Source organism: Opisthocomus hoazin, chromosome 21 (assembly GCF_030867145.1).
Source record: "Opisthocomus hoazin isolate bOpiHoa1 chromosome 21, bOpiHoa1.hap1, whole genome shotgun sequence".
Lineage (NCBI taxonomy): Eukaryota > Metazoa > Chordata > Aves > Opisthocomiformes > Opisthocomidae > Opisthocomus > Opisthocomus hoazin.
Genome location: NC_134434.1, coordinates 5,368,523 through 5,392,869, shown reverse-complemented (window position 1 = coordinate 5,392,869; position 24,347 = coordinate 5,368,523). Strand labels below are relative to the sequence as shown.

The following is a 24,347-nucleotide window of genomic DNA, read 5'->3' as shown; positions in this document are numbered from 1 at the left end:
TATTTCATCTGGCCTTTCTACTACCTAATGGCTAAATCCTTTTTTCCTTAAAAACTGTACTGCAAGCGAGAAGTGCTTCTGCAATGCAAACTGGTGTAACTGGGATGATAATTTGGCCCGGTGAATTGCAAGCTCCCAGCTAGCCAGAAGTAAAAGGGCAGCTCCCCAAACCTGCCGCACGTGGTTTTCCTGGGGATAATTTCCGATCTCAGGGTGTGGTGAGCGAGGCGGGGGAGGACAGATCTCGCAGACAAGTTCCTGCTTTGAGGGGAAAAGGGAGGTTCAGATTTCTGTCTGTTTTTTAGCAGAGGCTTGTGAATGAGCCCTCCTTTTCCTTGAGGGAAGAGAAACACATGCCAAACCCTTGTGCAGAGGGTGGAAGGCATGGTTGCGAAAATCCTGCTCTGCCTTCCCAGCCTCTGCTCCTTCCCAGTGTGATGGATGGAGAAAGGGGGAAGGAAGAGAGAAAGGAAGGAGCGGGTGAGCACAGGTCTCTGTGGCTGTCTGGGTCTTGCTACTTGCATGATTGCAGCAGGATGATCCGAGATGGAGCTCATCCCGGGTCCTCTGCTTCAGCCCTCCACGCTCAAAGAGGCTTGAGATTTTCTACGGGGTTTCTCAGCTTCCAGCACAAACTGGTAGCAAACGGCCGCATGGTTTTTGGAGGCTTGCTCGGAGGGAATGCAAATCTTTCGCTCTGCTGCTTGGATCTTGACTCATTTGCTGCAGAGGTGGCTATTTTTGCTGATCTGACATCAGGTTCACAGCAGCCTGTCCAACCAACTATTGTGCAATCCCCTTTTGTGAGTAAGAAGCAGACTTTCCATTCCTGATTTAGCTAACTTTTTAAACTATCCAGGACTAAAATGTATGATGGGTGAGACAATGAAGCTCATATTTGACACCGATCCCTGTGCAGCGCCCTGGAAAACACCTCCTGTTTCAGAACGTTTCCTATTGACATATGAGATAAAATAAACAGTGCGGTCCTGGAGGAAAGCATGCTTCAAGAAATAAGTGTAACCTCATCTTACTGTAATTTATTACATCTCGGAAAGCTTTGAAACTCCAGCATTAAGCATGAGGCTTGAATTTCCAATTCCTTTCAAGCTTCTCCCATAGAAATGTTTACTATAAAGTAATTTTATTGTGGAATAATTTCTCTTTTATTCCTACACTTCTCTGTGTTTTGATCCCATGCAACAAAGTAGCCAGCTTTTTACATGCCTTTTCCTCGCACCTGCCTTCTGAAGATGTCAAAGCCCATGATACATCAAACATGATCTCACCTCTGAAATGGCAAACGGGCATATTGAAGTCTCTTCCCTTTGCAGGGTGAGTGAGGGCCGGGAAGGTACCGTGGCTGCCCAAAGCTGCAGCAAGTCAGGATTTGAGCTGGAAATCAAATCCGCATGGATTTTATTCACGTGTCCCCTTGTCACCACTAAGCACAGACCATGTCTGTGCATATGTAACTTCTGCATTTAAATATTTAATTCCAAACCCTGGGTCGCTGTTGTTCAGTACTTCAGGTTACTGAGAAAAAATTGACCCAGAAAGATGCTGAGATGTCCTGCTTTGCAGAGACGTGGGGCTCCTCGGGGAGGCCAGACCTGAGTCTGTAAGTCTTGGAGATGCGCCCAAATCCTGCCGCAGTCGGAAAGCAGGGTGGGGAGCGAGGACGCCAGTCTCTGCAGGAAGCAAAGGTGTCAAATAATCAAGGAACAGGAGTTGTTTGGCTTATTGGTGGATGCTGGTAGGGTTGTGGGACAGAACAAAAAGCTGTTGGATGTCGGTTTTGTGTTTTCCCCTTGCAGAAGTTCGTTCTGCCCAGCAACATCCAAAGCAGGCTGGGGATGGAGGCGCACACCACCCAGTGTGGAAATTAGATTTCCAATACATGCCACCAGTAGTAAGACCTTTAAATTAAAAATGAATGGAGCATTTTTTGCCTGAATTCTCCACATTGTTTAAAAATCTCAAGCACTGCTTTAAGCTTTAGTGGTTCTTATTTACCTGCTCAGGTTCCAGCTCTGGAAACACGCACGGGGATATGCTTTGCCTTAAGCACATGCATGCCCTAGTATCAACGGTGTCATTAGCCTTCTGTTTAAATGCAGGGCAACAATTTTAGGATTAGGGACTAGCTGCGTTTCTAATTCAAACAAAAATCCTTTACGAAAGATGTTTCTTTCTGCTCTTTCCGCTCTCCTGGGGAAGAGAAAAATATCCTTTTTCCCTCTGTCGGTTAAAGACATTCAGTGGATTTGGGGAATTCCTTCCTAACGCTGGCCTGGATAAAAATAATTGTGTGATAAAAATAATAACTCAATGCTATAACCCTGACACGCTCCACGTGGCATCTACGGGAGCCTCAAAGATTTTCCATGGAAATCATTTTCCAAATGAAACTAAAGTCTTCAACCAGCTTGTCTCTAAACAATGTTTTCTGCTTGATGTTTCTGTTTTCCTTTTAAAAGACACTGCGTGCCTAAAAATGGAAGTTTTGTGACTGAAGCCCGAAGCAGTGTGACGTGGAGGTGCTGACCCAGAGCGTGAGGGTGTTGGGATGTGGGTGCTGTGGTCACTGAGGGGTGACCGTAACCAGTGCACGATGCTGCTCCTTGGGCACGTGGTTTTTCCAAAGGGAACAAAGCACTCATCAGGCTGCTCCAGTTGCAAAGTCCTGGCACTGCTGAGGGGTTGCATCGCTCTGTGAATGCCGGCTGAGCACCTCGTGGAGACCTGTTGGCTGACTGAGGAAAAAACGTAAAACCTGGGAGATGTGGCACACTGGATACCTGTATTTAAGCAATCCAAAGTCCGCGCGGTGTTGGCCTTGCTCTGCTGCCTACGGCGGCTTGCCACGCAGCTCAGCCATCCCGGCCCCGGGAGTGGCAGTCCTTGCAAAGCAAAAAGCAGCTGGGGAGTAACCAGTTCAGCCTTTTGGCTTTCATCTACCTGCGTTTGAGAGTCAACACCCTTATTTTTCGGTGAAACAGGATGTACGAGACCTCCCACTGCAATGGTAATTAAGAGGGAGACTTTCATATAAATCCAAGTGCCAGGAGTTGCGCATGAACTGATTTGTGTGCAGAGATGAGCAGAGATGACCGAATGATTTCCAGCTCCGTGCCAGGAGCCTGGTTCCCCACGGTTTGCCTTATTGCCTCCCTTTTTGAATGGAGCAACCCGTCCAAAAACGTGAAGTTGTATTGAAATGGCAGGTGCTGCTTTGAAACACTTCCATTTCTGCAGGTAGTCCACAGAAAGTCCTGCTTCCTAAGCATAGGAGAAATGGGAGACATCCTTACTCCCGTCCCCAGGTGCTGTCTGATACCCCCAGCCCTTATCGGGATCCCCCACTGTGGCTTTGCCCCACGTCAGGCTTGATGCTCCCTCCTGCCGCTTCTCCCTGCTCCTCACCCCGCTGGCCGTCTTGTTCAGAACGATCTGACACAAATTCCGTCCACCAAAATAGCTCTGATTCCTGAGCCAGTCACATTTGCATTTGATCTGGGCGGAGAAATGTAACCTGCTGCTCCGTCGTTGGCAACCCTCGACGCTCTTCGCTGCCTGCTCACGTGGCTGGAGCGAGCCATGGTTGCGGTGAGAGGCTGTGCCCATTCCCTGGAGGTTGAATGCACCATATGTGATCCCTGAGAAGCGACCTGAGCCGGGGAGCGAAACATGGGAAAGATTTAATAAAAAAAAAAACCAAAAGGGAAGGCCATCACGATGTTGAAGCTCTCCTTCTTGAAATCCCAGGCAGTGGCAGCGCTGGAGCGTGTGGGCCAGCAGCCCCCCGAGGGCTTACACCCGAAAGCCACCTGGCACCGATTTTCGAAGTCCACGTGAGCCGATGAGACTCTCGAGATGCTGCAAATGGCTTTTTGTCGTATGCTGCACCCTCCTGCCTACCCGTCTGATGCAGAAAAGGTGCTGGCAAATGGGCGAGGGCTCCGAAACCCCTCAGGATGATGTTTAAGGGGAAAAACATGTATCTGAGCGGGAGCTCGGCCGGCTGGGGCAGAGGAGGCCGGGCTGCTGGGTGGCGGCGGAGCGGCCTCATGCAGCAGCACGCTTTGCTGAGGGGGCTGCAGGGCCAGCGCGGAGACACTCGACCGGATCCGGGGGCTGCGACACCACGCCAGACTTGCAGCGAGGGTTGGGTTTTTATTTTTAATAGTCAGGGTAATTAACCTCTGCGAGCAATTACTGAGGGCTGTGGCGCAGTTTCTAGACCTGGAAGTTTGGAAATCGGGTCCGGGTCCTTTTCTGCCGGACCGCCATCCGGACCAGGGCCTGGAAACCAGCGACCACCACCTCAGACCGGCACCGCTGAGGAGAGCGTGAGGCGACCCCCAGCCCATGGCCACGACGCGAAGGGCAGCGCCCGCTCCCAGCGCCCGGGATCGGGTTTCCCCGTTATCTCTTGCGTCGGTAGAAGCCGTCTCGGGGTCCGGGGTCCGACCATCCCCTCACCGACCCCAACGCGGGGACGCCGAGGGGAGGGGGAAGGCGGGTGAGTGAGGGGGAAGCGCGCTCCCGCACCGCGCTGCAGCACCGCGCGCGCCGCTCGCTGCAGCGCCGGGGACGCGCCGCGCCTCACGCCGAGCGTGCTGCAGCGCGGGGCGGAGCCAGCCCCGACAGGCGTGGCGGACGCCCAGTGAGAGGAGGGCTGTGGGCCGACGGGCGGGAGGAACCCGCCAGTCAGCGCCGAGGGGGCGGGGCGGAGCGGGGAGGCGGTGTTTGGAGGGTAGCGTGTGGAGGTTGCTATGGCCATGGCTGGAGAGCGGCCTCGTCGCGGGCCAATGGGCGAGCGCGCGGCGGCGGACGGACGTGTCCGCCGCGCAATGGGAGCGCGGCTGCGGCGGCGGCGGGGGCGGGGCCGGCGGCAGTGGCGGGCGGGGGGCGGAGGGCTCGGTGTGGCGCTAAAGGAGCGCGGCGGGCGGGGTGGGGGGGCGGAGCGGCGAGAGTGCTGAGGAGCCGGGCGGGCGGTGCGAGCTCCGGGCACGGCGGCGGCCGGGCGCTACGCAGGTGAGGCGGCGGCGGCGGCGCCCGGCGGCGGCCACGGCTCACCGGGGCGGGCTGCGAGGGTGGCGGGGTGCGCGGCCGGGCCCGCCCGCGGTGGGACTGGGGCGGGGCGGGGGCGGCGGGCCCGGCACACAAAGACCCCCTTGTGTGGGCCGCGCCGTCCCGCCCGCCCGCGCCGCCGCATCCCCCCCCCTCCCCCGTCCGCCGCATCGCCGCCGCTCCCGGCTGCCTGGCTGAGGGGAGGGTGGCCATTTTCTCCCTTTCCCGCAGCCTCCGCGCGGGCGGGGCGGCGGCTGGGTGGGGGGCGTGGGGCTGGGGCCGCGCTGCACGGCGGAGGAGGCGGGGAGGGCCGCTCCCGGGCCCCGCCGGGCCGAGCGGCCCCGACCGCCTCCTTTGTCCTTCGGGGCGGCGGGGCCTGCGGCCCTGCGAAGGGGGCTCCGCAGCCGCGCCCGCGGGAGCCCGGCGGCGAGCATCAGCCCTCGGCGGTGCGGGGTCTGCGGCTCCCGGGGCTGCCCCCGTCCTTGAGAATACGCGGGCCGCAGGGCGGGATTCCCGCACCACGCTTTTGTGTGGAGCAGCAAGGCCAGTGCGGGTTTTTTTTTTTCTTTTACTAGTCTTCTTTTGGGAGTGCTGGATTCCTGCATGAGAAACATGCTCATTTGTGTATTTCATTTGAATGCCATTGTTAACGGAGGAGCCGTGGGTAGGGTGAGCTGCGACTTGCTTTCCTGCTGCAGAGGGTCTTTTGTGATGGGCTCTCTGGCATTGAAAAGCCAGAGTGGAAGAATGACCCTGAAATCACCTGTGATCCCCTGATGTTAGGTATATTCCTCAGGAACCGGTATAAAGTCAGGCCACACATTCATTTCTTCAGCCTTTAATTCCGCCTGGGAACAATACCGGTTCATTTTGTTGTATGAGTTTTATCTGACCTCTAGGTTTTGCTATATCTTGGTGTGCAAAACCGAGACCAAGCTTATCATAAAAGCGTTTGGCTGCCGGTTGTACCTGGCCAGGGAGGTTTCGGAGACTTGACACCGAGGTGCCTTCGCACATGAGGGCGGCCTTGGTGTTTCAGGTCTTTGTTGGAACTTCAGCTGTAGGCCAGCACAGTGGAGACAACCAGCTTTCTCGCTTGGGCTTGGAGGCTCGGATATGAAATTTGTGGGCTTCTTCAGCCAAACATAGCATTCCTTGGCTAATTGATTGTCATTTTCCTGGCTGAGGAGTCCAGCTATCACTTAAGGTGTCCCCTTAATGGTTCCCTCTTTCTTCATTGAAGTTTTCTCTTGGAGGCTCTGCTAAAATACTTTGAATGTTGAGTCATCACCTCTTGATTTGAATTAAGCCGTCTGTGGTAAACGGACTGCTCCTCTAACATCTGGAGGGCTCAGTGACTTTGTGCTTACTTTACATTGAAGTTGGACGATGTAACGAATATCCATGCTGTAGATGGAGACACAACTGTTGTATGTAATTGCGTGTTCTTCTGAGGATGGGTGTGTTGCAGAACTTCTTCCATCAGGGTGCATGCCATAGTATGAAAGGTGACAAATGCAGTTTGCGAAACCTTGCTTGCATTTGAAGCTAACCTTTTGGTTACCTGCTGGAAGAGGCTGCCATTAGCGAATGTAACATTTTTTCAGCAGGGAAGATCTAGTGTGTGAAAACACAAGATATTTAATGACCTGCTTTCTAGGTGTCAGGCTAGACTTTGTTGCTCCTTGGGCAGTTACAGATGAAGCTGCTAGCTCTGGGAATCCTGGATGTGACAGTATTATTGACTAAAGATACAGTGGCTTCTCTTAGAGGTGAAGACGTAAAAGGAGGGTGCAGGAGCTCTTGTCTGCGGTTTTTCTTTCCCCTTCAAATTACCTGTGAAGCTTTTGGGAAATCTAGCATCTGTCCTTGCTGCCTCCTGAGCCTCAAGGTAAACCTGAGATCTGGAGACTTTTTTTGGTGATGTCAGCGCTCATGACTGAGAACAGAAGCGGGGTGTAGAAATGCAGTGTCTTGTGTTTTCAGAAGAGTATGAGCAAGGTTTAGCTAGCTTAGTGGCTTGCAGAAACCCCAAGTGTCTCAAGTTCTTGTCTGTAGTTGCAAATCCACATTTTAAAACCGTATTCTTGTGTTCTTCTGGTTACTGTAGTTAGCCATCCACTGAACACTTTGAATATTTGTATACCTATATACGTATTTTTTTACTGCTCAATTGAAGGTGGGTTTACTGGCAAGCTTTTGTTAAATTTTCTCTTCCTTATTTAAGTACAGAAGACAGATGTGTGTTTTTCCCGCTTGCAGTTCCTATGTTTGTTGCAATGTCTGTCTCTAGTTGGTGTACAATTAGAACTGGTTTATACTGGGTTTCCTGTACTGGGTCTGGAATTATACCTAACAGATCATTTTAACTTTTGTATGGCAGTTGGCTTATTCAGAGGGTGGCTGTGTGAATAGGGGCTCTCAATTGTATAGCAGCTTCTTTAGACTGTGGAAGAAACTAACAATGCTTCTTCACGTTAGTGATAGGTTATTAGGTGGCTGTGCCATAGCTCCGTTCATTTAATTGGTAAGAATATGGTATGTAACATACTCTTCGCTTTTTTCCTCTCCAATTTACAGGGTAACTGACAGTGGACACCTTCACTTCCTACAATGGCACAGAGATCTGGACAGGAAGATCCAGAGAGATACCTCTTCGTGGATAGGGCTGTAATCTACAACCCTGCCACCCAGGCTGATTGGACTGCTAAAAAGTTGGTGTGGATTCCTTCAGAGCGCCATGGTTTTGAGGCAGCCAGCATCAAAGAGGAAAAAGGGGATGAAGTGTTGGTCGAACTGGCAGAGAATGGAAAGAAAGCACTGGTCAACAAAGATGATATTCAGAAGATGAATCCCCCCAAGTTCTCTAAAGTGGAAGACATGGCAGAATTAACCTGTTTAAATGAGGCCTCTGTATTACATAATTTAAAGGATCGGTATTACTCTGGGCTCATCTATGTAAGTACTAATTATTAGATTCATTATGGGAACTAATTCAGCTGAACTTACCTGATTCCAATTCCTTTACCTATTTGAAGTGGAGGAAGAGGGTCTTGTCTCTGATTTTTGATTTTTTTTTTTTTTTTTTTTTTTTTTGTGTCCCTAGCACTTAAAATAGTCCAGGGTCCTTTTTCCATGCTGTGTACAGGCCAAGAACTCTGTTGTCATAGAACAAATAATAAAAAATTCTCCTATGGAACTAATACTACAAGCATCTTTCAAAAATAGAAGGCTAAATGGCAACTCTGGGTGCTTAGCTCATGCCACTCATGAGAGCACTTGCCTCAGACATGCTTAACTGATACAGTGAATAGTATCAAATGGCTTGTTTGAGCTGGCGAGAGATTACAAAACCTAACTTTGCTGAATTACTGTTGTTTAATTGTTCATATGAATAAGCATGTATCTTGTTTTAACTTGCTGTGTATTAAGAATGATAATAAGAGGCTATGCTATTATTTAAAAGCTGAACTTGGAGAGTGCTAGGAATGCAAAATGTCTTTTTGGAATCTAGTATTAACTTAGTGGGCCAGGAAAGAATGTGTTCAAGTGCTTAAAATAAACCAATAAGATAAAGCTTTCTTTTTCAGTGGTTTTGAAGCACCGTTTGGAACATCTGGCTTATCACTGTCTTTCTATAGAGTTAGAAAACGCAGTGCCATTGATGCTGCTTTTGACCCTGTTCCTTCCTTGAACAACATTAAATGAGTGTCTGTGCCGTACAGTTCAGAGTAGGTCCTTGTCTCTTGGCAAACCGATTGCATAGTGACTTGTTGAGTCACAGTATCGTTAAGAGCTACAAGTAGACTTTCTATCTTAAAAGAAACTGGAACATCTGCTGAAGTGCTTGGCTCACTTTAATAAACACTTGTTCTAAAGCTTAAATCCATTTTACTTAGTTCTGCTAGTTAGTTGGTGCATTTTCCCTTCCATCTAGGTATTATGGGGTACGTTTTTTGCTTGGCCCTTGGTAATATTTAGACTTATTGAAAATTATGCGTGACTTCAAAATATTCTTCATGTTTGTGCTTCTTTGTCCATTTACTATGAGGGTTTTTGGTTTTTACCCTTCCAAGGCCCTTACAGCAGAGCTGAGCAAAAAATACTTCTGGAATGCTTCCTGCAAGCTTATAAGTAGACTAATTGGGTAATTAGTAAGGACTGGATTGAAAATTAAAAGTAAACAAGTTGATAGGTCAAAAGTTTTCAGTATATGTATCAATCATAATTCTAGCTGTTATGAATTTCATTACAACTATTATAACTGTATTTCATTATGAAAGTTCAAAGCTGAAGGCCTTGAATGTCAAAGCAAGCTTTAGAGCAAGGACCCCGTACAGTAAACATAGCAGGAAATGCTGCTGGAGGATGGCGTTGAGAACCTGTCACTCTTCTGTACACACAGATGATACAGTACTGTGTTTCTTTGGATGAGTGACAAATTAAAAGACTCCCCTACGTGAAAGGGCTGGCTTATCCTACATGTGGAGTTTTAAGTGATATCCTATAAATGACTTTTTTTTTTTTCTTTCTATACCCCCTGCCCCTTTCTGCTTTTGTTCTTTAACTGTTGAGGCAGTCTCTAAAACTTGGTTCCTTGGTATTGAGGTACTGCTGTCACGTAGGAGGATTACTGCATCGGTATATTGCTAGTGACCTCTTCCGCCCCGAGCTGGAAGAAGTTGGTTAGGATCAAGAAGCTAATGGATTTCTTGGCCTTAACTGGAGGTCTGAGTTACAGGAACCTTGCTGGAGGATGCTGCTGTTACCAGGAATGTTTTTATGCAGATGTAATACTGTCGTCTTCTCTGAAGTTAAAACTCTGCTTGTTTTTTTGAAGGGGACGAAAAAGCAGTTGTGAGTACTGTTAGAGTACAGGCTGAATGCTGGCAAAGATCAATAGGCCACAGAGAGAAACTTCATCAAGAAATTGAGTTTGTGGGGATTTTAATGAGGTTCTGGTAGGGGTCTCTGTCGGGGTCCCTAAACTTCTTGCATGTGGCGCTGTGATTGCTGCTGGCTGCACAGCCTGGAGCAATTGCTGTTGCCTGCGTAACCTGCTTATGTTCCCTTGGTGTAAAGAAAAGAGCCGAAGTTAACTGAGCTGATCCAGTGAATGATGGTGGTTTGGCCATGACAAGAGTTGATTAAAGGTGTGTTTTGATTTCCAGATAGTACTCTTGTAATAACTAAACTGAAATCTTATATTTTGGTGTTGGTCTGAAGTAGTTAAGATGGAGGTGGTGAATCTGTTTTGGTTTTCCTTTAATTCACAATAGGCATCATGCAGTGTTGCCTTTCTAGGAAGTAGAAGGTGAAAGACTGTCAACTGAAGTAGATACATGTTTCCTTTCAATCCCTAGAAAGGAAACAAACAAGCCGAGGGATTTGGCCAGTGGGTCTAGTCATTGGTCTATAATCTGCCTCTTCAAGATGACACTGCTGGAGGAATAGGGAGGGCTGACTAAAGCTAGCTAGTGCCAGTCGACATGACCCGGGCAGTGATGCTCACTACATCAAGAAGAGTTTCAAGTAACATGTTAGTAGGGATGGTGAGGAGTTTCTGGAACTTCTAGCATTTCTAATGTCTGCCAAGTGGCATGATGTTGGCCTCTCGGTTGCATTATTGCTGTGCTGTTGGGGATGGACACAAGTGGAGAATTTGGAAGACCCATGGCTTCTAAAAGCATGATGTCAATGCTTGGTCTTGCCTTTATTTCTGGTCTGTTCACGACAGCACAGAAGATGAAAGGCAGCAGGACTTGTACAAGAGCTGCTGGGAAGATGGTTGGAGTGTAAACTACAGTGATCCCAGTTTTGCTCTGGAGGTGAAATAACTCAATTTCTTACTCCAATTTTAATGTCATCCATTCAATTTCTTGCCACAAGGTTAATTTTGAGTGTAACTGAAGAGTATGTTAAAAAAAAAAATATATCCTTTCCTAGAGAAGCTGTACTATCTTCGCAAATGTGTTTAGTATGTAATATATATATTCACCCCTGGGAATGGGACAAATTATCATTATGACTTCTTGCACTTTTTCTTAACCCATCAATGACAAAACATGATCCTGCAGAATCTGAGAGTCCCCGAGATGATCTCTGCTCATGTTTAAGGTTTCGTTTTCATGAAGTGCAAGTGCTGGTTCTGTGAAGGTGCAGCTGTCTACAGCAGTTTTTTCTCATTACTTCTGCCTTTGGTAGGAGCTTTCACTCTTCCTTGTATTTCACAGCTTTTCTAGGGATATTGGCATTTCTTGTGGCAGGGATGTATCATTTGAGTCGCTGATACTCTGAATTAGTCTCATGTCTTGCTGTAATGGCAGCTTCTCATGGGTTTTGCTTACCTTAAATGCTTGTTAACTGTTAATTTTTCAGCTTTGTATTCTGCCTGCTCTGCTGTAAAGTGGTCAGCTTTAACACTAGCTTCAGTGTGTATTTAGTAATATCCTTCATAGCTGTAGATCAGAAACTGGAGTTATTTCATTGTAAGGGTACCCAGGAGGAATATCCAAAGGCTTAGGCAGTCCTTTGAAGACGTGGAATAAACATGATTTTGCTTAGACTAGTTTTGTGGTGGTTCTTGAATATGCTTATACTATGATGAAGTGACTACCGGATATCTTTCTGGGGGCATTGCTTTAAGGAAGGCGTCTAGTTGTCAGAGGCTTTGTATCACCAAGGTCTATAGCCTGAGTGAGGAAACATCTTTATTTTTACATAACCTGCATGTATAATATCACTGTGAAGGTTTCTAGAAAGCAGCCCTAGATTTTTGGTTTCTGCTTAAGTCATGTCAGTGAACCCTGATTTCATTGGGCCGGGGGGGGGGGAAGATATCTTTGAATCAGACAATGAAATGTAGATAGCCACTGGAAAGAGTGGATGTTAAGGGTCCATCAGCCTTGAATGCTGCTAAGTTCTTAAGACCACTGTTGACTTAATGCCTTGTGACAAGCTATGATAGGCAAGATTACTGCTCCAGTAATTCTCCTTGTCACTGCTTCATGAGGTTTGGGGTTTCTCATGAACCACTTCCAAACCCTTCATGGTCCAACATGGTATCTGCATGTAGGAAATAACTGACTGCAGTTTTTAAGCTGCTGTGCTGTAAGCTGTAGAGGTTGAGGAGCAGTTTTGTTCATGGCTCAGAGGTTTGTGGTGTCAGTTTGATGTTGTGGGGAGTGTGTGAAGCCCAGCTGAAGAAGTAGCTTTGGCTGAGCCATAGCTGTCTCATTCAGTTGGAGCCCTGTGAAGGAGATGCTTGAAAAGGGTCTCTGGTTTTGGTGGTGAGGGATGGGGGAGTGGCAGGGGAGATAAACATGAAGGAGGATTTGGTCTGAAAATAAAGTGCTAGGAGGACAGATGCTGCACTTGGCAATATAGAGGGGAGAAAGGTGCTTTGATGGAAAGCTACAAATAAGGTCTGAAAGCTGCAAAGGAGTTTCTGGTGTAGCAAAAGGCATTTTCTCCATCTTGGCTCTCTATGCACTGCAATATCAACAACATATTACCTTCAGTGTCTATTCAGAAAGCTTATATATAGGCATGTCAGTTATGTTCAAAATTAGGCTTCTACTCAGTTTACTACACAGTTTGACTCATATAGCTGATCTGAAGGGAAGAACTGCATCAGTATTCTTTTAGAATATTTCAGTTATTTTTTACCATTTTGTTTGCTCTGCATTTGGAAGAGTGAGTGGCTACTTAGTGTGCGCTTTGATAGTCCTTTTCTTTCACTTCAGAGCAAGAAAATTCTCCTTTTTTATGAACTCTGAATGTAAATTTTGAGATACGCTATACCACTTCTAGAATTGCAAAAAGCGAATTGGTTAGTGTTCCTGATTAAATAGTGTTTCAATGGTTTGTTAGGCAGCATTCTGGATATAATTTTCATAGTATTTTGAATTATTAAATCTATTAAAAGCATTTCAGTTAATCAAAATGCAGCTGGTTGCATAGATCAGGAATGTAAAGACTGCATTTCTACTTAAAGGGAAAGCAGTATGTTCTTTGTATTGCATACACTGGCTGGAATTGGAATGAATAAACTAATGACTGTTAATACTTCTAAGTCTGGGCTAGGTGACACTTATTCCACCCATTTAAAGCTCTGCTTTTGTGTCCGTACCTCTTTTGATGGCAAGGAAGACCCTTCCATTTATCTTTTAAAGCATACTTTAAATGTCTAGATGTTCCTACCTACTCTATTATAGAGTGTGAAAACAACCTTCTGCTCATCTCGTTAACAGAAATATTTTATTAAACCAAATGGGTTTCTTGCTAAATGCACTAGTAAACACTAATAGTATGGATTCTGTAAGGGCTGGACACACCTTACTGATTTTCCAGAAAAGTATAACATCTGAGTTGTAGAAGGCTGTATTTTAGTGGTGTGACTGGTAAGTGCAGACCAGTATCTGAAAAGTTCCTAGATAAATGGCATGTTGTGGACTCAATGGGTCTGTAAATGTTTTGAGTTAGAAAAGATAATCAAACTGAAAGAAGGTATTACAGGACCGAAAGTCTGTCTTGTGCAGTCAAAAGTTCCCATTCTTGTACCAGGTGCAGTAAGATGGGATGAAGGAGTTGCTTACTCAAACATAGAGTGTAATTAAGCTACACTAAAAACTAAGATACTCAAAATCCAATGGATTTTACAATAATCTGTTTAAAAAAATGTTGCCCTTGCCACACATGTTCTAGTCTGGCTCTACTGGAGGAAGTCCATTGCCCACAGCTGATTGTATGTAGTGTGCTGATACCCCCATAAATCATTGCAATTACTGCTTAACTGCTTCATGACCTTGTTCAGTCAAAAGGATTAAAATTAATGGAATTTCTCAAATGCTTGACTTCCATTAACCCCTGTCAGTATCCAGACGGCCTTGTGCCTCGGTGCAACTGTGTTGGATATTCCTCTGGTGCAGCCTGTTGTAGGTGAAGTCAAGTTGGAGATGACTCGTTTTACTGTTCCTTGAGGAGGGACAAAAAGATGGTGAAAGCACTCTGGCGGAAAGGGTTAGATTCAACTTCAAAGTCCTTCAAGCTGTTATGAACTATGTGTCATCTTCCCTGCCCCCTCCTCCACTTTTTTTTTTAGCTAAGACTTTGTCAGAAGGGTTGGAAACTGCTTATGTAAGGCTGAAAGCTTTGGAACCTTGCTGCTAATTATTGCTCTCCATGTATATGCCTACTGGGTTTTCTTTCTACCAATAAAAAAGAAAACATGCTTACTGTTGTGCAATTAAAAATACTTCAGCAGATATTTTTTGATAATTACAAGTATTATCTCTGTAATTAGTCTGCAATCCTATGCTACTTTCACTTTTTGATGTACTTTCTATTTTGTTGGGGCATAAGAGGGAAAGAATGAGAAATATGCTGTAGTCCCTGGTTCCAGAATCTTCTGTGGGTGGAAGCTCTTATAAAACGGTGCTTGAGGAGCTGTCTATAAGCTGTAAGCTGCTGCCTCCTGTGAGGCCAGAGCGTAACCTAGAACAATCTGTGTTATTATATAAGCTTGTGTGTAATAATTGCTTTAATTTTCCTGCAGGCCTAGTTGAGAATGTTTCATGTTGCTGAGTATTGAAAGCTGGTATTAAAAGAACCTGTAAGAAATAGTTTGTTACTTACTTTCATCTTTTTCCTTAACACAAACCAGTCACTGGATCTAGTACCTAATATATTGCAGAAGTGGTGGTGTACAGATTGTAAGGGCTGCTTTGACATGAGAACTTGTTTTTAAATTAACTCTGATTTTTGGAATACTCATAAAAGTGATCAAGTTAAGAAGGTTCTGTGTAGGATTTTACTTTGTTGGAAATGTCGGAGGGATTTAAGGGAAGTGAATTGATGCTTTCCTTGCCCCCAGGCAAGCAGAATATGCAAAAATGCATGTTCTTGTCATAGATTCTCTGCTGCTATTAAAAATGTTAGATTAGCAACCTGAAAAGATGCAATAATTTGGATTATAGACTCCCATTCAAGTACTCAGTGGAATGCATAGTGTTGCAAGACACCCCTTCAAGCTGTATGGCTGTATCAGAAGTCACGGGTAGCCCATCGTAAGACTTCTGTAGGGCATTCAAGCTCCAACATGCAGCTATACAGGAGCCTTATGAAAGGACATTAATACTTTTCTGGCCCTGGTACAACCTAGGATCATGTTTAATATCTTGGCAGTTGCTGTGGCTGAAGCAGTCATGCTGTCTGAGTGGCTCTGACACTGAGCCTGTCTATCTCTGGGAGCTGGTGTATAACCTGCACTGCTGATCTAATGTTGTTTTTTCTCTCCTTAAACACATCACCTGAAGGCTATAAATGTGAAAATATGGTACTGGTGAACCTCCTCTTCAGTGCTAGCTGTAGAGAACATCTGTAGACAAGTCTTCTAAAGTTTGGGCTGTACTTTAATAGCTTGTAAGTGTTTTGTGCTGCTTGCCTTTCTTGCATGGATATTGCTCTTCAGTTGCCCTGAGTAACAGTCAATGGCTCTTGTCCTCCAGCCTCTGTCAGAGCTGAGGTTCCCCGTACCCTGCAGTGGATTCCTTACCCTTGTTGGTGCCCTTGACCCAACTTCTTGGGTGCCAGTAGGACTTATGTTTTTTTTAATCCAGCAGTTTGGGCTTGTGCAGAGATTTCTGGGTTCCAGTCTTGACTGAACATGGGCTTGGGTTGATGGTGCAAGGGCTGCTGTGGTGCTGCCTGGAGGGGAGGTGAATCGCAGCTGGGGATGAGCTGCTGTGCAACACAGAGAACATGTTCCACTCCAGGCCACAGTCTTGTTTTCCTCCTCTGAGGAGACTGAAGAGCTGTCTGCCTGCCCTGCTTTAAGGCTTGTATTTAGGATTAGGTAACTGCCCCATTTAAGGGGAAAAGGTGGTAGTACATGAGAAAACCGTGCCAAGCTCGGAGGACTTAATAGGTCTTGGACTATGAAAGGCAGGTCCCTAACCTCAGGAAGTGAAACCAGACAAGAAAATGTTATCATCGTGCAATTTATCAATCTGGAGAATGTGCTCTACCCTATTAGTGTATGGAATACTGCTTAAAACAGGGATTGCTTTCTGGGCTAGAAACTGCTGGTTTATGTTTTGGGTAATAATAGGAGATGTCTAGCAGCTTACTTCAGCTTAACTATTTATGTAGTGATAGAGTAAATCTGTCACTTTCTATATTCGAAGAACTAGAGATAAATGTTGAGCCTGGATACTTGGGTGATGCAAACTGATTGTTACAAATTCCAAAAATTTACCTGCGTCTTGCTAATGCACTCTGGAGTGATGCTTTAAAGAGGACTTTTGATGTTGTGGCAGAAGGAACCAACCTAACAGTTGTAACAGCGTATTCCTTGATGCAAAAACTGTAAAGCTGAGCTATTAATCTAAGGAATTGTACAAAGCTTTTGACACTAACACCACCGTATGTGTAAACACAGTGAAGGTTTGATATGGTTTGAAGGGAAGACAGACCGTGAAAACCTTTCTTGCTCTGGAGCCCACACTCCAAATTCAGAGCCTAAATTCCCATGTGCTTTTACCTGGAAATAATGCAGTCTCTATTTGCTAGTAGTTCACTTACATACAGCTCTTTCTCAGGTTGCTTACTGCTAGGAATACAATGTAGTTTTCTAGTAGGCCAGCACCAGGAACCTGAACTCTACAGCCTGGGGTAGCTTACCAAAATCCAAATTACTAAATGATGCACTACTGGATAAAGACTTGTAAGCATCTGGAAACATTCAAACTCCACAATTAGTGTCCTGAAGGAGAGTTTGTATAACAAACCTCTGTCAGAGCACTGCCTTAGGCTAGGCTCCAGAGACAAGTAGTTGAGAGTATGCATTCCAATATGCATTATTGCTGTTGTCTGTATCCTGTTCCTCAGTAAAGCAGAAATGTGTGTGTTTTCAAGCAACTAGGTTGTTTGCAGCTGAATCTGTGATCCTGAGGTGAATAAGCATCTTTACTTGCCTTTCAGTTCTTAATGTATGTATCTACCTCTGTCAGCTGAAAAACTCATGAAGTCTGGTTCTTCATCCAGGCTGGCTAGTTACTGTAGCTCTTCAGTGCTTGATCATAATTGTAATTCGGATCTGAGAGTTTTGGCAGAGTCCATGTGCTGCAGAATAGAGAGAAGGCACAGGGCATGACTCTGCCCCTTCAGCTTGTCTGAATGTTCTGGGCATCTTTAACAGTTGCATGGTGGTATTCATTCAGTAGGGTGTCCATTTGTAAGGCAGATGTGCAAGTATTCTGGTTAATTCTTTCTACGGCTGATCACCAAGAAGCTTTTCAAGATTTGTAAAGCAACCTCAACCTACTTTTTCACGTCTTCAGTTTGCATGCAGAAAGCCCATACGTCCATTTTGCTGTCGTAGATATAATAATGTACTGTGAGACTTGCAGATATAGCATTGCTGGATAGAATTTTTCTACCACTTACTTCCCAATTAAATTTGACTCAATAAAAGCATTCCTTCTGTGTTTATATGCCTACCAAGCCACAAAAGCAACCCACCAGTATGTTCATGTGTTGCTTTCTGCCATAGGTGATGGTCAGGAAATTTGGGAGCCATATGGGAGAACTCAGTTCCATCTTCCTTTGAATAAATTAAGGCTGTACAGTGTGGTGATGTTTTAAAAAAGGTGATTTTTAGATTCTGCAGGGAAACAGCAGGAAATTGAACCGAGTGATAAATGTGTATCAAGATGTTGGAGCTCAAGGTGCTGCATGTGACAAGCTATGTCATGACACAGACTTAATGGTCAGGGATAAAAGTCTATTGTTTAGATTTAGTTTCAAATAAATGAACCCCAGCACCACTGAAACAGTAGAATTTTGTGCTTCATAACTTCTAATTTGGCCCTGTTCAATATAGAGCCTCTTAAATGAACATTTTTCATTTGTCCAGCACATTTGCTGGTCTTCCTCTAGATTGGCTGAGTTATGTTGGTATCTAGCTGGACTTTGCTTATTCTAATCATTCCAAGTTCACCGATCCATCCAATTACTGCATCGGGAGATGGTCTAGACAGGCTTCCAGGTTAGGTATCATCAGTAGAGGTCTGAAGGATTGTTGATTTTGTTTTTATAAATTATTAATTCTTTGTGTAGCTAAATAGTAAAAACATTTACTCCGTGTCTGTGTTGGGGAAATAAACAAAAGATGCCAACTGGGGGAAGGAGGGAAGGATTATCTTCAAATAGCTGTTCTTATCCTAGTGCTTCAGATTTTTTTTTTTTTGTACTTACCAGATCAGTTTATTCATGTTTGGGGAAGTGCAGTGATACTGGGAAAAAAAACCCCAACAACTTTCCTTTGTGAATATAAAAGGACTGAAAGAACTGATAAAAGTTTTAGATGAATTTGCAGAGAGACAGAGGGGTTGCTTTTGGAAGAGGGTGGCTCTAATGTAGCTAGTGTATGCTACAGTACCCTTACAGCTTAACCACCAGTCACTGTTTTGAGAGTTCCCATCCACAGCAAGATCTGGAACTGCACCCCATGGAGGTAAATTGCAAGTCTTTGAAGCTGGGTGGGTGCAAAACAGACCAGGGCTCAGAAGTGCTGCTGGATTAGAGTCCAGAATCATCCTGGAGGAGAGAGGTCTGCTGGCTTAAGCAAGCATTGATGCCGTTACACTGGTTAGAGGGGTGTGCTGGAACAGATCTGGAACTGGATTTTGGCTGTGTGAATTCTTTTGCTTGTGACAAGATCTCATCTGCAGTCAGCAGTAACAAAGTCTTTTTTTTCATTAGATGTGGCTGTAGTGGAGAAGCACAGCTTAGGTGCTGCTCAGTGATTTTTTTTGAGCTTGGTGAATGTGTGCCTTCTAGTTTTTCTTATTTGAAGTCTAGAAGGGAAATCAGGCTTGTAGTAATTCTTGATGCCTTAGTGTGTCAGCTGTAGTGGTTGTAGATGAATGTGGGTGACCTCAGTTGAGCACAAAAGGGAAGACAACTGGCTAGGACTGAAGATCCAGTATTTATCAGTTAATTGGATCCCTGGTTAGGTGTAGCATCCTATTAAAATAACTGTCCTGCCTTCCCTCTCCCTTACAGTATGACTAGTGGCCGTGAAGGAGTTTGGTTGGGGAACTGATTCTGTTACCAGCCAATTCTTTTGGAAATTTATCTTCGGGAGTATCCAGCTCAGTAAGTTACTGCAAGGGTGCCGATGCAGGCAAGAGGGACAGTGGTAGGAACACAAGGCTGTAAACGAGGCTGTGGAGGAACTGCCCACTTGCCGACAGACCTGTGTTTATATTGAGTTAATGACTGATAAGTTGTTCATTATGCTTGGGCCAGTTGACCTGATAACATCTGTTTCCTTTCTCTTGAGAAATAAATACCTTATTACCAAAGGTGGGTAAGGCACTGCAGTACTTTTCATCCAGCAGATCCGGCCAAAGTGGAGAGATAACTTTTCTATGAGGACACAAGATGTCCTTATGTCAGGACATCTGGCATAAACCCAAGTTCTTTTTGTTTACCGGTGGAGTTCCCGACTCAATTCAGAGATCACCTTCTGTCTGTGTATCCAGAATCCCTTGTAGGTGTAGAAAGAACAGGGTACTTTTTCCTCCAGATAAAATCTTCTATATATTGAAAAAAAAGCAGATAAGGAATTTCAGCTACTGCGTTCATACAAATGTAGCAGAAATGTTCTTTAAATTAACAAATGTTACAGGAATCACGAGCTACCTACTTAATGCTGTAGGCTCTCAACAGCTGTTAATGCTGTCTGCTTACTGTCTCAATTCATCCTCTCCTCTCAGCCTGCAAAGGTAAGAAACACAATTTTCCTGACTTTCAGAAAGATACTCCCTGTTTCCATCAAAACCGATCTCTTTTGTTCCTATGCTAGTAAAGATGTGAATAGTATTAATGACCAAAAAGAACACACTTTCAAACCATGCGATGAAATAAAGGTGAATGGAGAGATTCCACTTTTCTTAAAAACCATGAGTTTAGGCTGATTCTGAAATGGCAAGAGTCATCTGGATGCCTTGGTTAAGGGAACCACAATGGATTAGTTCTGTTTTTTGCATAGTGCAAAACTGTCTGTCTGTGAGCTTAGCCTTTGATCCCTAGTAAGGCCCATACAGCCAGACCGTGCTCCTCTGTCCTTCCCAGGCAATGAAGTATGAGTGGCTGACTGTATACATGTTTCTTTCGTATATATTTGTATGATAACTTCCTTATAGATACCTTCAATGGAGCAGAAATTGACCTGTTCTGAAGGAGCCTTTGATACTTTGTTCACAGGGAAATGTGGACTTGTATATATTGTTGGCAATGCATGCTCAATTTTGTAAAACTTGAGGCGTTTTTTGACTAAACAGAAATGCCTCAATAAGAGTTAATGAAATAAGTAATGTAAAATTTGTTCTTGAGTTTCTTGATGTTATAGTAGTCCTGGTAACTTCTGTTCAGTAGCAACTCAGATAGCAGAGTATGAAACATTGTCTGCAGTGCCAGCTGCCAGGCTGTCCATCAGCTGGGGTGGGACAGTGGAGGGAATGACCTCTCCAGGAGGAGACTGCTTTGGGGTTGAGAAAGGCTGGGTGTCCTGGGTTTGGCCAGGACAGGGTTAATTTTCACCGGACTCCAGGAAGGGGCACAGCCGGGGGTGGGGGCTGACCCCACCTGGCCGAACAGAGCCCGGTGTTCCATACCCTGTGAGTCACGCTGGGTTCCGGGGGGGGCGGCTCGGCGAGAACTCTCTCGCGGCTCGGGAGCGTGCGGCGCCGGCGCGGTCTGAGAGAGCGGGTCTGTTTTTTGTTGTGTTTTCTCCTTATTTGTATCGTTGTTGTTCCTGTTTTCCCTCTGTTTGCTGTTCTGTTAAACTGCCCTTATCCCGACCCACCGGTTTCTGCCTGTTTCTTTCCATTCTCCTCCGCACGCCGGCGGGGGGAGGGGCGGCCGCGTGGCGCTTTTGTTGCCGGCGGCAGCCGAAACCAAAATACTGGGGAGCAGGAAAGACATGCCAATATGAAAAAACAGTAGGATTGCAGTAGTAGTCATGGTTGGAAATAGGCTTTTTCATTTTTCACATTATTTATTAGACTAATCAAGATGATCAGTTTCTTCAAAAAAACAAAATAACTTTGCACATTTTACTGAAGGAGTTGAACCTCAAAAACTGTCCATGGATCCTGTAATTTGGCAAATGGAAGGGAGATTTAAATAACTGTGGGAAAGAGATCAGATGTTGCACTTCATATTTACTCGTATTTATTACCTTTAAATTACTCCTTATGGAGGTAATTAGAGCCTTTCAAAAGAACTAGAAACCTTTAATTTGTATGTAGTATGTACTTTTGTGTTGCTCAACAAAACGGACCTCGATTTCATTCTAAGATAAATATTATGGAACCTGTGAAAAAAGTTGTCTGTTCTTTATGGTTCTATTTCAATACTGTTTACTAAAAGAAACGTTTATTTCTTTTCTTATTTTAAGACCTATTCAGGGCTGTTCTGCGTGGTTATAAATCCTTACAAGAACCTCCCGATTTATTCAGAAAACATTATCGAGATGTACAGAGGGAAGAAGCGCCATGAAATGCCACCGCACATTTATGCGATATCTGAATCTGCATATAGGTGCATGCTACAAGGTAAGGCCTAGTTAAATGTTACTTAACAGTTGATAACTCTTTGTAATGTACCTAAAAGTCAGGAGCTTCATTATCCAGCTATATAGTAATTTCTAACACAATGAAAAGCTTAAAAGGGGGAGTGTGTGTGTGTGAAGCTTTTAAACATTCAGAATAAAGATAACTTGGAGATTGACCCGTATTGGCATGACTTACTGAGATACAGATGCAAGCTAACACTGATAGGAAGTGTACTGTGCTAGCTGGTGGCACTGAAAGTTATAGTAGGAATACTTTCTTCTTAAAGAAAGAAGAGAAGATTAACGTCAAAATATGTTAGTGCACTAGCTTTGAATGAAGTAAGAATGAAAAAGTGTGATTGAAAAGGGAAAGCTAAAGTACGTTAATGACTTGTCTCACTAATTCTGTAAAAATCTTGGCGTTTTGGCAGCTGACAAATAATCTGAAGTGACAATGAGACAATGGTATGTGTTCAAAAAGATGTCAGGGAAATGCTTAACGGTGAAGATCTTAATTTTTTTTTTTCTCCAAACTGGTATAGGTCATATCTGTAGCAGAATAGAGAGAAGGTTTGTGGTGGGCATCTGCTTTGAATTGTGGCTTTAAGTCTGTGCTAGACAAATATGAAAACTGTGAATCTGACATCATATAGATGTGTTGAAATAAGTGCATGCTGTTGAAATTGTAGAAGTGCATTTTGGACATAGTATGTTGGAAATGCAGCTCATACTATCCAATGTTGCTTCATATTTAGGTGGCTGTTTTACTGATCTGGGAACACCAACAGGTTGTCTGTAGGAAAGTCTGCATAATGAACAGGCAGGTCTAAAAAAATGTACTGTGTTTTCTGCTCTAGACCTGGTATGGATGTACTGGAAGTAGGTTAAAAGCTATTTGGCCTAGCTCACACAAACTGAGACGACACTGTTTCTACTACCAGGTTAACCAACTACTAAAATGTAAATCTTTTTTTAAAAAGACATTTCCTGTCTTTAAATAAATCACTGTAACTCTTTGTTTCTTCAGTTGTGCCTTTGTCCTTAGGGCTGCTTAATAATAAACTGCTGGTTGCAGGATTGATAGTGCTCTTTCACCCCAGAAGAAACTATGCCATCACCACTGAGCGGGGTGATGCAGGGGCAAGCAATGGAAGAGCAGCAAGGTGGGGCCACCAAGAGTTGTCATGCTTCTCAATGGATATTTGGGGCTCTGTTTTAATGTGTTTTTATAGAAAAGAAAACCACAAAAAAACCTCAAAAAACCCAACAAACTATTTCCTACTGACCAGAATAATAGCCTCTAACAGCTCCGATCAGAGGACCCCTAATAATAAGTGTATGTGGAAGAACAGAACAAACGCTAGGATTATTTAAAGTAGTTTATTCCTACCAGTCTCAAGTGGTTTGTGGATAAGGGCTTCCCACTCTAAAAGCACAGTATCTTTTGAAATTGTCTCAAGAACTTTTCAAAAGTTCTTGAGATGAATGTCCTTTAATAAAGTAAGTCAATGTCAGTAGTTATCGCACTTCAGGTGCTCTACATATTTATTCACATACCATGCTAGTACTGATTTATATCTCTAGAGATCTTGCTGCATGTGCAGATTTTGCTATTTTTGGAAGATGAAATGAAAAAAAAAATTCACGTTGGGTCACAGTTTTGTTTTCTTTCCATACTGATATGCGAAGGCTTATATTTTGTATCAGAGCTGTTTCTCTTTGCTTGCTTGCTTTTTGATTTTGATAGTCTGAATTCATTTGAAAGAATGAAGCCATAGACTTGGAATAAGAATGGATGACAATTATGCAACAGGATCAGTTTGTTGGGGAGTAACTTCTTCAAGGTTAACTAAATCTGTGTTTCTAGTGCCGCTCACCTGTGTATTTTAGCAAGCGATTGCAGTCAGGCAGTGAACTTCCCATGGGTGGTTTCCCTTCACAATTGCATTGCCAAGGATAAGTAAAAGCTCTAGAACAGGCATGAACAGTTTTGTGCTTGTCAAATATCTTACTAAGCAAACTGTTCTTGTCTGATTGGGTTGGATCAGAGGAAGAGAACAACAGTGCTGCTTCTGAATTTATAATGGACTTATGAAACTGTTTACAGACACTGCTTCCTCTAGGAGGAAGATGGTGTACAGACTTCTTCTGGAGATATGCTTGCCTGAAGTACGAAACTCGCTATTATTTGTGTTGGTGTTTATATATAATCACCCTGGCTTTGGATAGTCTTGTGAAGCAGTGATGAGTCACGATAAGAATGACTAATGAATGTGTCTAAAGGGGGTAAGTGGAGGAGAAGCTTGGCACTAGCATTGCTCTGTGCTGGTCCCTCTTTGCTTACAGAGCCTCTAGATGGGACCTGCTACAGAGAGAGAAGCACTTCAAGCAACATAATTTAAGTCTTCATGTAAATAAAACCTGCAGTTACAACAACTAGGGTTTTCTGGTCATTAGGATGTCAAAGAATACTTAACAGTAGGAGATTATTACAATATGCAGTTTATCTTCTGGTTATCGATGTCAGCTACTGAGTGTGCTTAGAATTTGGTAGGGAGAGCTAGGTTTTCTGTGCCAGCCAAGTGTTTAACATAATGCACAAAATGTCCTTAATCTTCTAACTATGCCTTATGTTTTGCTAGACTTT

General features: G+C 44.4%; 1 protein-coding gene across 1 annotated transcript in view; it reads left to right on the top strand.

Annotated features, from left to right (window-relative positions):
* The first annotated feature begins 4,958 nt into the window (after positions 1-4,958).
* The window catches only part of MYH10 (myosin heavy chain 10), a 106,834-nt gene continuing 87,445 nt past the window's right edge, over positions 4,959-24,347 (top strand). Inside the window, exons 1-3 of the mRNA XM_075440658.1 lie at positions 4,959-5,040; positions 7,657-8,034; positions 21,545-21,701. Coding sequence (XP_075296773.1) covers positions 7,690-8,034; positions 21,545-21,701 — 502 coding nt within the window. The 5' untranslated portion in view covers positions 4,959-5,040; positions 7,657-7,689. The remainder of the gene's footprint in view (positions 5,041-7,656; positions 8,035-21,544; positions 21,702-24,347) is intronic.